Raw genomic sequence first — 15,500 nt, 5'->3', positions numbered from 1 at the left:
ATGCTCAACAGATGAACAGTGGCACCTCTATTTACAAGTGGACCAATTTAGAGGTTTTCTGGCTTATGAGCCGTAATTTTTTTTTTTTTTTTTTTACCGTATTATGAGCAGGCGACAGATCACGTGTGTCACTCTGAGTTTCAACCTCACAGTCAATGCCTCCATGTTTGTCAAAACACAAGTAAACACTAAATTTTAATGATGGCTGAAAGATTAACCAATAAATGATATAAATACGTGCATACATTATAAATAATTGAAGATCGAAAAATATTTGCAGAGTGGGCTACTGTTGAACTTGGTGAATTATGCAGCTCACTCCTTTTCATCTTACTGTAATTCCAAGTTCAACAAAGCCACTGCCATCTGCAGTTCCGTAAATTACCACCTCCTAAATTTCTGCTCTTGAATGAAATTATTTGGTTCAGGAGTTTAGCACTTGACATGCTACCCTGTCTCATGCAGCTGACAGCCTCTCTAACCTGGCTGGTGAGGATGTCGTCCGATGTGGAAACAAACATAGTTGCAGTGGAGCGAGTGAAAGAGTACAGTGACACTGAAAAAGAGGTACAGTGCTTCAGGATTTGTGTCTTGCATTGTTTGTGTGGAGACCAAAATAATTGTATAGCCCTGAATCACCGCAGTTTCAAAGGGCTTCACAGATAAAAAAAACTGAATCATACAATACATCTTAAATGCACAACAGCATCCCCTGAATAAAGCTCCCAGAAGGGGAAGGAGAAACTCAAAAACCCAATCTGGAGAAAATAAGAAACCTGTAGAAGGGACCGCAGGTGGAAGGAGCCCCCTTCCAGGCTCAACAGTTTGGACTAGATGCTGAGTGCTATAAATAACCTCATGTAATAATAAGTTCAGGAAGGGTCCAGTGCAAAGATGGCTTCACAGCAGGAGAGGCCCTCGGATCCTCCTCATAGTCTAGCCTAGTGGGTCCATCCTAACAAAAGCGCCACAGGGCGCTTTTACTCACAGCTTCTACCCACAGGCCATCCGGATTCTGAACAAATCCCACATGCACAAATGTGTCTCATCACAGTCACGTTACTGCATGTGCAATTGCACCTTACAAACCCTGCACAGTGCAGGAAAGCCGATAAATACATAATATTTTGCACTGCATGATATTTTGGGCACCCTGATCATTTTCAAAATTTTCCTTTATAAATCACTGGTGTTTCGGATAATCAATTTCTGTAAAAATATCATATAGCAGATAAATACAGTGATATTTGAGAAGTAAAATGATGTTCATAGGATTTACAGAAAGTGTGCAATAATTACTTAAACAAAAGTAGGCACGTGCATAAATTTGGGCGCCTTTGTTGTTTTATTGATTTGAATACCTTTAGTGCTAATATTGTGGGGAAAAAAATATTTGGCAAGCTCATTGACCCATGGTCTACATCAGTGCTTCTCAAATAGTGGGACGGGCCTCCCTGCGGGGGAGCGCAAGGTGATGCCAGAGGGGGTGTGAATGACCGCAGAGAAAATACTTTGTTTTTGTCATGTGAAGTATAATTGCAATCAAATAAGAAGTATTATTATGCTTTTTTTTTAGTTATTTCTATATTTATTTTAGTTTCAGGCACTTTGATGCACTTGGCTAAGTTTTGATGTTGTAGACTAAGCTTAGGAACCTAGTGAGGAAATGGAAGACCACAGGCACAGTTTGACTTGAGGCTTGAAGTGGCAGGCCAAGAAAAATCTCAGCTAAGCAGAGGTGAAAAATGGTGAGAACAGTCAAACTCAACCCACAGACCAGCTCCAAAGACCTACAACATGATTTTGCTTCAGAAGGTGTCACTGTGCATCTTTCAACTATTCAGTGCATTTTGTGCAAGGAGATGCTGTATGGCAGAGTAATGCGGCAGAAGCCTTTTCTGCACACATGCCCTGAACAGAGTTGCTGGAGTTATGTTAAAGCACATTTGGATAAGCCAGCTTCATTTTGGAATAATGTGCTGAAAATGTGTTATTTGGACATACAGTAGCAAGGGGCTGTTGCATTGCTGAAAAAGAAGACAGCATTCCAAATCAAACACTTGCTGCCCACAGTAAAACTTGGTCGTGGTTCCATCATACTGTGGGGCTGTTTGGCCAGTGTGCAGGTACTGGCAATCTTGTTCAAGTGAATGTCACATGGATTCAGTATCAGCAGATTCTTGAAAAACGATGTTCAAGAATCAGTGACAAAGTTGACGTTGTGCCAGGGTTGGATACTTCAACAATACAACGACACTAAACACTGGTTTTTGTACTAAGGCATTCATGCAGAGAATTCAAGTACAACGTTCTGTAATGGACATCTCTGTCCCCAGACCTGAATATTACTGAAAATCTATGGTGTGATTTAAAGCGGGCAGTCCATGCTCAGAAACCATCAAACCTGACTGAACTAAAGATGTTTTATAAAGAAGAAAACACCTTCAGCCCAATCCAGAGTCCAGACCCTCATTGGAAGCCGTAGGACATGTTTAGAGGCTGTTATTGCTCCCAAAGGAGGCTCTACTAAATATTGATGTCATTTTTATGTTGCGGTGCCCAAATGTATGTACCTTCCTACTTTCCTTTAAATATTTATTGCACACTTTCTGTAAATCCTATGAACTTCATTTCACTTCTCAAATATCACAGTGTTTATCTGTTTTATGATACACTATATTTTACTGAAATCGCTGATCCGAACCACCAATGACTAATAAAGGAATGACAGCGTTCAAGTAATCTCTCACCATGTAGCCCCCTCTTTAAGCCGGGAGAAGGGGGCAGGAAGGAGAAAAAGAAAGCTGCATTCAGACAGATCCATTCACTAAATGCTTGAATGTTTAAATATGTTTTTAGTTTAGAGTTAAAGATTTTTACTGAAGTGGCTGAGCGAACTTCCATATGTAGGACATTCCAGAGCACTGGTGCACGAATGGCAAAAGCCCTTGATCCTGTCGACTTCTTTTAAGCCCGCGGGGTCATTAACAAACCAGCGTTTTGAGACCAAAGTTATCAGGATGGGATGCAACAGACGGTGATAAAACGGTTCAAGAGTTTTATTGTCACATGCAGTAACACTACACAATACAGTAAGACTACACAATGAAATGCATATTCTGTTCACCTTGCCGAGCAGACTTACATTCCACACAAAAATAAAATGGGCAAAAAAAAAAAAACTGTCGTAAGGCAAGAAGCACAGTGATAATGAGGCACTAATAAAGGAATTGACTCGCATTCTGAACCAGGGGTGTGCAAACGTTCTGGCTTGCGGGCCACATTGACTTTTAAAATTTGACAGCCGGGCCAGGACAGCAACAAGGTACTATACATATTAAAAATGCATGTTTTAACAGTACGTATCAAACAAACTTAGCTAAAGTATCAATGTAATAACATATACTTTACCTCAGCATTACCTCTTGAGCATCCCAATGTTTTTCCTGTCAGCTTTGGTGATTCATTTGTGATAACATTGACGAGCGTACTCCAAGGTAACTTGGTTTTTGTTAAATAAGTTGGTGTTTTTCCTTTCAGCGATTCCATATCCAAAAAGTCCTCCATTATCTCATAATGAGCTGTGTCGGTTATATCAGTCATTGCGTTCGTACAGTGCCTTATGAAAATGATGCTGCTTTATTGTTTCGCTTGCTAGATAAGTGCTCGTCAATACGGCAAGTCAGTGACCTGCATGAGAAGTGTTTTTTTCCTCCTTCCCAAATGTATTCTTCTAGGTCGCTACCTTGCACTCTTTAAGAAACTCCTATTCAAGGAAAGGCTTACTGGTATTTGTCGGTGGTAGCTGTACATTCTTGTGTCGAATAGTTGCTGCCATAATTAAACGCCTTGGTGGACAAGTGATGGCTGTTATTATATTCTTTTAAAACTGCCACGGTTTCTTGGCAAATAAGACATACTGCCTTATTAGATTGGACTACACTAAAAAAAATGTTGGTAGTCTGTCATAACAAGTCAAAATGGAATGAATGGAATCATTCAAACCAAACCTTAATCCTGTGCCATCATAGGCGGACCGGATTAAAAAGACCAACGGATCCAGCCCGCGGGGTGTAGTTTGGCCATGCCTGTTCTGAACACGTTATGAAGTCGATGGATACATATGAGGATGATAGTGCAAAATATCATGTAGTTAGCAGCTTTCCTGCAGTATGCAGGTGTTCTCAGGTGCATGCGGTAAAGTGACTGGCGGACAGCGTTCCCTCTAAACTGCGCACTGCTCCCACATTCTCAGCGCACAAGAAAATCTATGCTGCACATAAAACAAAATGCAATATAAATATATTAAATAATGTCTAAAATTGGACCTCATTTTATCGGATTAATTCGACCAATAATATTTCTGTACCATTTTGTATTGTGACTCAGCTAGTGACGAGGGTCCAGCTAACGAAACGATAAGTTTCACTTGCACTATTCATTCAATCAAACGCATTGACAGAAACGTTCCCTGCATATACACCTGGCAGGTTAGCGAGCTAACAACAGTGCAGGGTTAAGAGACACAAATGCGAACCACTTTTCCTGGCAAACGAGCAGCAACACATCCACACACCAAGCCAAAGTAAAAAAGAAATGTGCTCCTTTTAAGATGGAATGGCTGTCAGGATATATGCAAGTGAGTGAGTTTTTTTTGTTTTTTTTTCTTTTTCACAACTTGTGGCTTGTTCATTACCATGGTGACAAGTGTAATATACATTACACTGTCATGTCTAAAACACTTATTGCTCAAGATTTAAAAACATAATAAACTTGTTGAAAACAAACAAAAATACAGTGGTTGTGATTTGTTTGGCAACATAATGCAACAAAATAATCATAGATACATCGTTCTACCATATTGGTGCAGGATGACGCTTAACCTCAACTATTCCCTCATAATGGGATAAGTACCCAGAAGCACATTACCGGTCCACACATGTTTAAAAGTTCTTGGAAAATATCAGGTCGTGCTGTTCACATGAATTCTTAGTGTTCTGGCTCGTTCCAGGGCCGCAGAAGCGCTCATTAATGACATAATGTGAATTAAGTGATAATATTGGTCACTTTGGGAGTGACATTTGCACACAACGACTCACTGTGTGCATGTTTGAAGTTGCTCACCTTGGTCCAAAGCCTGCTCAGAGAGTTTGTGCGATCACTCAGACACATTGAAAATTAGAGGGAACATTGCTGATGAGTAGTAAAAAGTAAATACAGTGGGCCCCCGTGTTAAGAACTTAATCCGTTCAGCGGCTACGCTCGTAATTTGAATTGCTCGTATGACGGGCAATCCAAACCTATGTTAATTAGTGATTGCGTGCAACGCGTGCAAAAACCTTAGGTAAAAACATCACGACTTTATACACGTATTAAAAATTAGTAACAATCTACTGTACAGTTAAATTCAATAACATAAATATACAAAGGAAAAATGACATTTACCTTTGGGGCGACGTAACTTGAGCTGGGTGGAGGCGGAGGGGAGCAGAGACCAACCCGCAGAATTTATTTATTTATTTTCTCAAACAAAACTTTTCTCAAACAAGAACATATCACCGGCGATTTCCTTCTCTTTAATCCATAACAGAAGAAGCCACTCCAATTTGTTGCTGACCGAGGTCCGTCCCCTGGCAAGGAAAGTCTTGCCCGTAGAAGATTGCCGAGCGGTTACGGCCATACTCACTAGCAAGGTTAACTATGCGTGTGCCTCCTTCGTATTTTTTTATTATCTCCTGCTTGGTTTCTATTGTCATCATCCTCTTACTTCTTCCTTTACAGCCACTTACAATTTTAGAAGCCATGTCTAACCGATAAAGTTTGCAAAGTCTTCACAACATTCCTTCCTTCCGTTTTTGACTCATTTTCTCTCCTTCCTTCCGTCCCGACCAGCTGTGCCATCAAGCTAGATAAAGGCGTTCGGCCAATAGCATATCGGCATTTCTGTGATTGACGTGACGCCGGCCAATAGCATCTCCGTGAGTGAGACCGTGACTGACACCGTGACTGAGACATTGTAAGAGCAATATCGTTTTACGTTCCCGTGACAAGCTTTAACTACTGAATATGATGACGTGGCAAAGCGAAAATATATGAACAAATCCAATGGCCGGCATGTCAGATTGCTCGTAAGGCGAATGGTCTGTGCGTAAGTGGGGGACAAAAAACTCCGCGGACCACGCTCGTAAGTCGAAATGTTCATAAGAGAGGGTGTTCATAAACCGGGGGCCGACTGTATATGCATACTGTGGATGAAAAGCAATTGGAGGATGTCTTGGCGGGATACATTTTCAGTCTTTTTTTTTTTTTTTTTCCCACATAGATTGATTAGTTTTGGTTTGTCATTTGACAAGGTTCGAACAGCCATTTTAGTTAATGGAGGTATCATTTCTATTTTTTATCAACTCCCCTATGTTCCACTTCTAATTTTGATATGCGTCCAATTACAACTAGGCTGAGTGGAAGCGGGAGTCCTCTAGCCTTGCCCTTGGGTGGCCCAAAGAAGGGTGTATAGAATTCAGAGGTTTTGGTCTGCGATACCGTCACGATCTGGAACTGGCCATCCGGAACGTCACAGTCAGCATTTCTGGAGGAGAGAAGGTCTGCTATTGTTTTGTATATGTACTATGGACATTAGTCACCCGTATAAAATACTGTATGTACGCATAGGTACATAGTCCCAAAACTAAACTTATCAAAAAAATATGAATTAAACTTGATGTTTTGCATTTATTTGAGAAGATACACAACATGAACAGTGTAATCCTGCAACTATACTTTTAAGAAAGCGATCATTTTTCAAGCAAGAATTCATCTATAAATTGACTTACTTTCAGTACTTTTCTGGTCCACCAGTGCATGCATTATATCTGATGTGGCACTCATAGAAACATAGTTACCCCCCAAAGATAATTGCTTGAAGTTGCTTATTGTTATTTATTACAAAAGATGATTTGAAATTTTTGTAAAGATTTTAGCAATGGTCCAAAACATCCTGTTAATCTGAATTTAAAACACCTATGGAATTAAGGAAGGTGTGTGTTTGTGTATTTGAAGAAACAGCAAAAACAAAGCCCCCCATTCTCCATCTCAGTGAGTTACTGAAGTGTCGACTTAGATCAACTGCACTTTTTTTTTTTTTTTTTTTAACTTGCAATGTCATCATATTGACTAATCCTTTCCATTAAATCCTTCTTCAAGGTGGGGATTGTAGGGCGCACAGGAGCAGGCAAGTCATCCCTAACACTGGGCCTGTTCAGGATCATTGAGGCAGCGGAGGGTCAAATTCTTATAGATGGAGTAAACATTGCTGAACTTGGCCTCCATGACCTCCGCTCCAGGATTACTATCATACCACAGGTCACTGTTGTCAGGTTACTAAAAACTTGTAAAAAATAATTATTCTCTCATATTAGGTTTCAAAATGCCCGAGTTTTTTCCTTGCTATTGAAGTGCTACTTAATCTCTCGTTTGCCATGTGTACCGTAATTGTTACTCAAATGAGGCAATGTGCACAATCATAATAACAGCTCCAATTTTTACGTGAGCCATAATACACTGTACTTCTCTGTCACCCTCAGGACCCAGTGCTGTTTTCAGGCACTTTGAGGATGAACTTAGATCCATTCGAAAGCTACTCTGATGAGGACGTATGGAAGTCTTTAGAGTTCTCTCATCTCAAGAACTTTGTGTCCGGCCTGCCAGACAAACTCAGCCATGAATGTAGTGAGGGGGGAGAGAACCTTAGGTAAGAAATCTTTCATTTGTTGTCAGTTTACAGTTGAGTTTTGGGGAAATTTGGGTGGTTGGGGAGAACAACCCACCCCCCTTTATTGTATTTTATTTTATTCGTTTTTTTTCGGGGGGGGGGGGGGGGGGGTCTCATTGATTTAAAAAAAAAACTTTTTGCGGAGTCCTGGCTAAAAAGGAAGAACAAGCAAACTTTTAAACAGTTTTATATTCTATGCAACAAACACATTATAAAAAAAAAAACAAGTGTATATTTGTAGAACTGTTAGTCAATATTTGTCAATATTTCTAAGTTTATATTGGAAGATATCACAGTTGACCCCGTGTTACAACGTCCCACACTTATGTTATTTTCATGTTGCGGCGTGGGAATACTGAGTTGTTTTTTTTTTTCCCCCTCTTTATGATATTTTCCCAGTTTTGCGCCCAAAACAAGTCATGACCGTGGCTGTATTTGTGTTGTTTCGTCTTCATCTGCAGGCGTTTTTAGGTAATTACACTTATTTTCTGTTGCCGTTCCTGCAATGCGTCGCTACAATTCTGGTCTGCTATTTGTCGGTGTCGCCTCACGGAGATACTGCACTGCTATTGGCCGGCCTCAGTTGTTTCAAAATGGCGGAACGGCAAAGCTTTGTTGGATTGTGAGTGGTTACAAAACCGTATTTATAGTGCATTCTACTGCTTAATTCAAAGTTGAAAGGGTTAGCCATGGGTCCCAAGATTCCGAGTGATGATAAAGATAGAAGTAAGAAGATGATTTAAAAGGAAACGATGCTGGAGATAACTCTTATTAGGGAAGACTGGTATAACAAGCGCCACTCAAAGACAAATAAATCCTTTTTATAGTTTTTTATTTATGATGTTTTCTGATTGTATATATGTATTTTATATCTATATGTTGCACTTACTATAATATGTTGATACCTAGTTTTTAATATATATGTACAATTTTGATATTTTTACCTAGGGTTTAAGCGCATTAGCTATTTAACATAGGTTTGGATTGTCTGTCATTCGCCTTACGACCCCAACCGCGAACGGATTAATCTCATAACACGGGGGCCCATTGTACTTCATTTAGCTTCCAGCATTTTTGTAGCATATTCCAACTTTTACCACTTCTGTATGAGTATGTCATGTAGATGATGACATTCACACTTAATTTACATTAGCACAAACAATCATATTGCATTGGAGAAAATGGAAGTTTTTTTAAATTTGTTTTCTTAGTCTGAAGCTTGTAAGCAATTTGTTATTAATGATGTGATTACTCTGTACACTGTATACTTTACCTTCACTTTTTTGTTTGTACAATGCCATGAAAAATTATCCTGATTTCTGTTTTATTTTAAACAAAGTTTTCATTGCATCAAACAATTATAATATCACACTGAGACAGCCAAGCATATGTAAAATGTACTTTGTAAATAAGTCATTTATTTACTAAGGAAAGGGAAATGCACCAGACGTACCTAATAATAACCAAATAATAATAATAAATGTCCAGTAGAAGTTGGGAAGGTGGCAAAAAATAATGAGAAAGCTGAGAAAAGCTGATCAAACACCTATTTGGACCATCCCACATGTTATCAGGCTAATTAAGAACAGGTGGGTACCATGATTGGGTATAAAAGGAGCCTCCCCATCACATGCAAGGATGGGGCGATGTTCACCACTTTGTCTACAACTGTGTGAGAAAATAGTTGAACAGTTTAAGAACAACATTTCTCAAAGCAAAATTGCAAGGAATTGAGGGATTTCAACATCTACAGTCTATAATATCATTAAAATATTCAGAGAATCTGGTGAAATCACTGCACATAACCACCACGGCCGGAAACCAAGACTGAATGACCATGACCTTCAATCTCTCAGACGCCACTGCCTTAAAAACGCAAGTGTGTAGAGGATATCACCAAATGGGCTCAGGAAAACTTCAGAAAACCATTGTCGGTAAATGTAGTTTGTCACTACACTAGTTAGTGTGGGTTAAAACTCTACCATGCTAAGCAAAAGCCGTTAATGAACAACATCCAGAAACGTCGCCGGGTTCTCTGGCCCTGAGCTCATGTAAAATGGACTGATGCACAATGGAAAAGTGTTTTGTGGTCTGCTGAGTCCACTTTTCAAATTGTTTTGGGAAACATTAGATGTCGTGTCCTCCAGACCAAAGAGGAAGCAGACCGTTGACTTATATTTTTGTGAAGGCAACATAAATGCTAAAAAGTACATTCAGATTTTGGAGCAACATATGCCGCCATCCAAGCGACGTCTTTTTCATGGACGCCGGTGCTTATTTCAGCAAGATAATGCCAAGCCACATTCTGCACGTTACAACAGCGTGGCTTCGAAGTAAAAGAGTCCACGTTCCTACCTGGCCTGCTTGCAGTCCAGACCTGTCTCCCGATAAAAATGTGTGGCGCATTATGAAGCGTAAAATACGACAAAGAAGACCCCGGACTGTTGAACGACTGAAGCGGTTCATCAAGCAAGAATGGGAAAGAATTCTACATGAGAAGCTAAGAGAATTGGTCTCCTCTCTTCCAAAACATTTATTGAGTGTTCAAATGAAAGGTGATGTAACGAAGTGGTAAACATGCCCTTTCCCAACTTCTACTGGACGTGTTTCAATCATGAAATTTTAAGTTAATTATTTGGCAAAAAACAATTAAGTTAAGCAATTTGAACCTTAAATATGTTGTCTCTGTAGTGTATTCAATTGAATATGGGCTGAGAATGATTTTCAAATCGTTGTATTTTGTTTTTATTTACATTTTGCACAATTTCCCAACTTCAACCGAATCTTTTGTACACTCATAAGTAGCCTACCGTGCACTCAGATGTTCTGGCAGGAAATTCCACAACCCTCGTCTCCTCAGGGTAAGAAATAAAAAAATTCGGTCATTGGAGATTTCTGCCGGACAGTGATAATCACACTGAGTGATTGGGCTATTAGATTCTTTTCTTGGCAATAAATTGCATTGAAACGTCTGAATTATTTTTCTCCTTTACCATGGTGTAAGAAAAGCTGTATTGACGTGCATTTGTGTTTTTCCTCAAGCGTGGGCCAGCGCCAACTACTTTGCCTGGCTAGAGCATTGTTGAGAAAGACCAAGATCCTTGTCTTAGATGAAGCCACAGCTGCTGTGGACATGGAGACTGACAACCTCATTCAGACCACTATCCGCTCTCAGTTTGAGGACTGTACCGTACTTACCATTGCTCATCGTCTCAACACCATCATGGATTACTCAAGGTACCATATACCAAAGTAATTGTAGGTTTTCCTTGACACTACTGCTTGGCAGTACACTACATTTTCCCAAAAAGCCCAATGTGAAACTAGCAATTGATGGTCTTGCCAACATGCTTACCTTAGTTGTGTTCCATGTTAATGTATTTTTTGCAACAATTCCTCTACATTTGTAAAGACGGCGGACAATATGAGCACCAACTGCTCACTCACATTGTTCCTAGATGGGACCACTTTGCATGCCTGGATTTAATTGACCCAGAACCAACAGGCTGAATTTTGTAGACAGAAAATGGTATCCATTCCAGTCCAACCGCCCTTTCATACAGTTGTTTTCTAAGTCAATTAGTTCCAGAATTGTCTTTTCTTGTAGGCTAAAAGATGTGCTAATGTGGCCATGATGTTGACAGGGGCAACCTTTCCATAAAATGCATGTATTAATGTAGTGGCCATGTTGGTAGGGCCAAGAAAATGAAAGCTGATCATCATTAGTATTTGGATTTAAGTTTATAAAAATGTTTAAACTTTATAAAATGATAATAATATAATTTTTACATTTATTAAAGAAAAAAATCCATATCTCCTTAGTTTCACATCCATCTGTTTAGAAAGCGAAAGAAACATCTTATGCTTAACAGCTCTCTTGAGTTTGTGAATGACCATCCAAATTATGGAAGGATTGAGTTACAAATATAGTAATCCCTCGTTTTTCACTGATAATGGGGACCGGAACACCACACCCACCCCTGCGCACGATAAGTAAAAAACCGCGAAGTACCGTAACCCCTCCCCCAAACAGTTTTCATCCATGTGTTTGTGGGTACCTGATTTATTTAAATGTGAAAACTATTTATACTTTCCATATTTAAGACAAATATTACTGCAGTACACATATTTACTTATATCATACATTATTAAACATAGCTGATTCGGAGAATCATTCTGTGGACTGAGCACCCTAGAAGACACGTGATTGGCTCTCTGCATGACCAATGAGGGCAGGAGTTGATCATTGGTCAATGGACACGCTGGGAGCCAATTATGTGTCTTGTAGGAGTGCCCTTCTCCCTCATGAAACTTGTACATGCTGTTGGGTTGATGTGGAGGAGGAGCAGCGCTGCACCGGGCACTGCTAATATATCCACGGCTCTTCGTGGAACTACAACTAAAGGGATGGGAAGGGAAGGCAAGGGATAACGGTAAAGTTACTGTATAAGGCTTTATAAATTAAGATTCAAGTAAATGTGTGTACTGCATTAGTTGGACATCCGAGGAGTGCCTGTGGCAAGTGCATTTATAGTTAACTTGTCTGTCTGGCATGCAGGAAACCTTCACAGCATGTCCCTCTGCAATATAGATTTCCTTTGTTGTTTTTTTTTTTTTTTTAAGAAAAAAAAACTGTAATGCACTGAGGGCACGTTAGAGGAGGCGCAAAGTAGCGAGGGATCACTGTAGCTTATTTGTATCTTTAAGGGCATTCGACTTGAGAGATTTTACTACCTTCTTGTTTCATGTCAAATTTCTATTCTATAATAGTGAAAGAATGTCTTCCTATCATAAATGACACTTGCTCAAAGAACGTGTTGTAGTTTGCTGAGAAATAAACAAGTATTCTTATTTTCATTTAGGGTGCTGGTTTTGGAGAGAGGAGAAATTGTAGAATTTGACTCCCCATCCAATCTCTTAGCTCAAAAGGGGTCGTTCTACAAGATGGCTAAGGATTCTGGGCTGGCCTGAAGCTTTATCACAATGGTCCTTCCTCCACACCAATTTGCCAGGCTCCCATTGACACCTGATGTGAAGGTCTTCTGTAATGGAGGGACCAGAGGTGGCACAGCAGTTTCCATGTTTGACAAGTCAAGCAAAGATGTTGGGGAAAAAACATAGGGCATGGCTATTACCTGCCTACCAACCTTCCATTTTAATTGAATTAATAGTTAACTGCCTTTTGCAAGCAAATACACTACTTATTCATACCATAGCTTTAGGTGCTTCTGCAATTCCAACCAGGGAAGGGATGCACATTTACGTAGCCTTGTTTTGATACCTGTTGTTTCAAAAGACATGGAGGGCATTGTCATCATCATACCTTGCTGCAGTGACTGGTGTGTGAGGTTTCTTGTTTTCAGCTTCTGCGAATACCAAAGGTTTTAATCCGAGATTCAACTGTGTGGTGATTTGAGAGAGAGGAGCGGTTGAGAAGTTTACAATAAGCTCCATGTATTACTTTAAAAGTATATAAACTTTGTGCAAACTTGAATTTGAATTATTCCCAGTAAACGTTTGGGTGATTAGAAATAAATAATTGATTTATATTAAAAAAAAAAAAAAAAATCAGTTTTCTAAAGAAAAAAAACAGTTAAAATCCACTCATAAAGCCAGTTTTCAGTTTTTATGTTGTATGAAACTGAAACCTGCTAAGTGTTAAATTATTATTTGGTGTTTTGAATGTTGCTTTATCAGGATGGACAGGGTAGTGTTTTCGTTTTCTTACTGGTGGACCGTGTTGGCTTATATTGTTGAACCTTAAAGCTGTTAGCCGACTGAGGGGCGAACGTCCGTAAAGGTTGCCAGAGGTCACCAGACACTGCATGTAAATTTTGAACACGTTCAAAATTTCCTTGCAACAAACAACATCTGGCGGCCTCTAACGGCTCTTAATCGAACCCTGGAGGAGATCAAAAATGCCGCTTCCTTCGCAGACACTCGCCAGCACTGAGCCCTCAGTGGGATACTGGTTTAAAGGCACGTTCATTGGATCTGTGGGACAGATTCCAGTATCCTGTCACTTTACATGCTGCATTATTTATTGTTTGAGTTTTTTGTTCAGCTTGTCTTTTTAGCAGCTTTAAATTTTTGTTAATATCAAATATTCAAATAGATTTTTTTGATGCTCTTGTAGAGCTGAAGTTCATTGTCAAAATGGTAACTCCAAGGAATCTGATTCATAGGAGTCCAATTTTAGGCTGAGGGCATGTGTTGATTGCATATGGACATATATGTTTCAAGTAAAAAAAAAAAAAAGTACCGTATCGCTTTATTTGTTGATAAACTACTGAGTTTTCTTCGACTTAAGATACCACAAAATACTCACGTTTGCGTGAACACATCTGTCCCTTGTGTGTAGATAAAGGGGGGGTTCTGACAAAACAACTGTCTACATGTAACTATGGGAGGTGCAAAAAAATAAATGAATAAAAACCACCAGCAAACTCGGGTGTTTATGATGAAATCATAATATGTTTTTGCGTGTGTGTCTTTTAATCGCTTTAGTTAATGGCATTGTGTGTGTTTTGAATATCTTCCGGAATAAAATAGTGAGGCTTTCTGCCCGCCTATTACTCAGACTGGCTTTTAGGTGAGTTTCAAGTACTCGCAGATTCGAACTTTGTAAAAGATATTGTCTTTCCACATTTTGTCATCTGAGTGAGTATGTGAAAGCCATGTTATCTGCTATATTCAAAATGCACTTTGGTTAATTCACCAAAAACGTATCTGAGCTAAGATTAGGCAGAGTTTCTCCTCTGGTGTCAAAATATATCATACAACTTGTAATGAAACTGACATTATCAACTGGGTATCCTTTAAAAATGTATGGATTGGTGTGTTCTTACTTGGCAATTGTCAAATTTAAGGTTCTTCTCTCACTGGGCCGTTCTCTAGCTCATGATTGTAAAGCCTGTGGAGATTTAAGAAAATGTTATGTTACATATTTATCTTTTTTTTGACATTTGTTTATTTTATCTGTTTTAAATAAATACAATTTATACACACTGTTTTACTGACATTCACATTTCCATATACTGTAAGTATGAACAAGAGATAAGCATGCTCTGCGATTTGCTTGTGACCAGTTCAGAATGTCCCCTACCTCTGCCCAGATTGGATTGGCTCTAGAATGCCTGCTACCCGTGTGGGGATAAACGGTACAGGGAATTGTTGGATGCATTAGTTTTAGGGGGGGAAAAAAATGATTACAACGAAGCCTTAAACATGTACTAAGGCACAGAGGAAAATTAACTATTAAGCGGCGGCACTGTAGAGGATGGGTTAGTACATCCGCAAAACCGCATATAGGTTGTGAGTTCACTTCCGACTGCAGCCTTCATGTGTGAAGTTTCAGGTTTGTATGTTCTCCCAGTGCTTGCACGGGCCTACTGTGGGTGCTCCGGTTTCCTTCCACATTCCAGAAACGTGGTGATTTATACATGTATGATTTATATATGGGTTGTGTGTGAGTGTGAATCGTTTTGTCTTTGTGATTCCTGCTTTTGCCTGGCAACGAGTTCAGAGTGTATGCCATTTTCTGCCCAAAGAAAGTGGAGATAGCCTCTAGCATTGGCCACGACACTAATAAGGATAAGCGGTTGAGAAAATGGATGGATATAATAAAGCTGAATGAATCACTCAATGGCTTTATATGCGATGTAGAATGAAAACATGTTATCTCAGTAAAATGATACAACTGCAATTTAGTGAGGAAATTAAAAGAAATATA

General features: G+C 39.4%; 1 protein-coding gene across 1 annotated transcript in view; it reads left to right on the top strand.

Moving 5' to 3' along the window:
• Positions 1–14,778, top strand: part of abcc1 (ATP binding cassette subfamily C member 1 (ABCC1 blood group)) — a 51,413-nt gene extending 36,635 nt beyond the window's left edge. Inside the window, exons 26-31 of the mRNA XM_088436616.1 lie at positions 466–567; positions 6,454–6,600; positions 7,201–7,359; positions 7,581–7,747; positions 10,811–11,005; positions 12,631–14,778. Of these exons, the coding sequence (XP_088292742.1) occupies positions 466–567; positions 6,454–6,600; positions 7,201–7,359; positions 7,581–7,747; positions 10,811–11,005; positions 12,631–12,739 (879 nt within the window). The 3' untranslated portion in view covers positions 12,740–14,778. The remainder of the gene's footprint in view (positions 1–465; positions 568–6,453; positions 6,601–7,200; positions 7,360–7,580; positions 7,748–10,810; positions 11,006–12,630) is intronic.
• The last annotated feature ends 722 nt before the right edge of the window (positions 14,779–15,500 follow it).

The sequence above is a fragment of the Hippichthys cyanospilos genome, chromosome 16 (genome assembly GCF_059441005.1).
Source record: "Hippichthys cyanospilos isolate Australia breed blue-spotted pipefish chromosome 16, RoL_Hcya_1.0, whole genome shotgun sequence".
NCBI lineage: Eukaryota > Metazoa > Chordata > Actinopteri > Syngnathiformes > Syngnathidae > Hippichthys > Hippichthys cyanospilos.
Note: the sequence above shows the minus strand (reverse complement) of the source record. Positions and strands in the feature narration are given on the sequence as shown.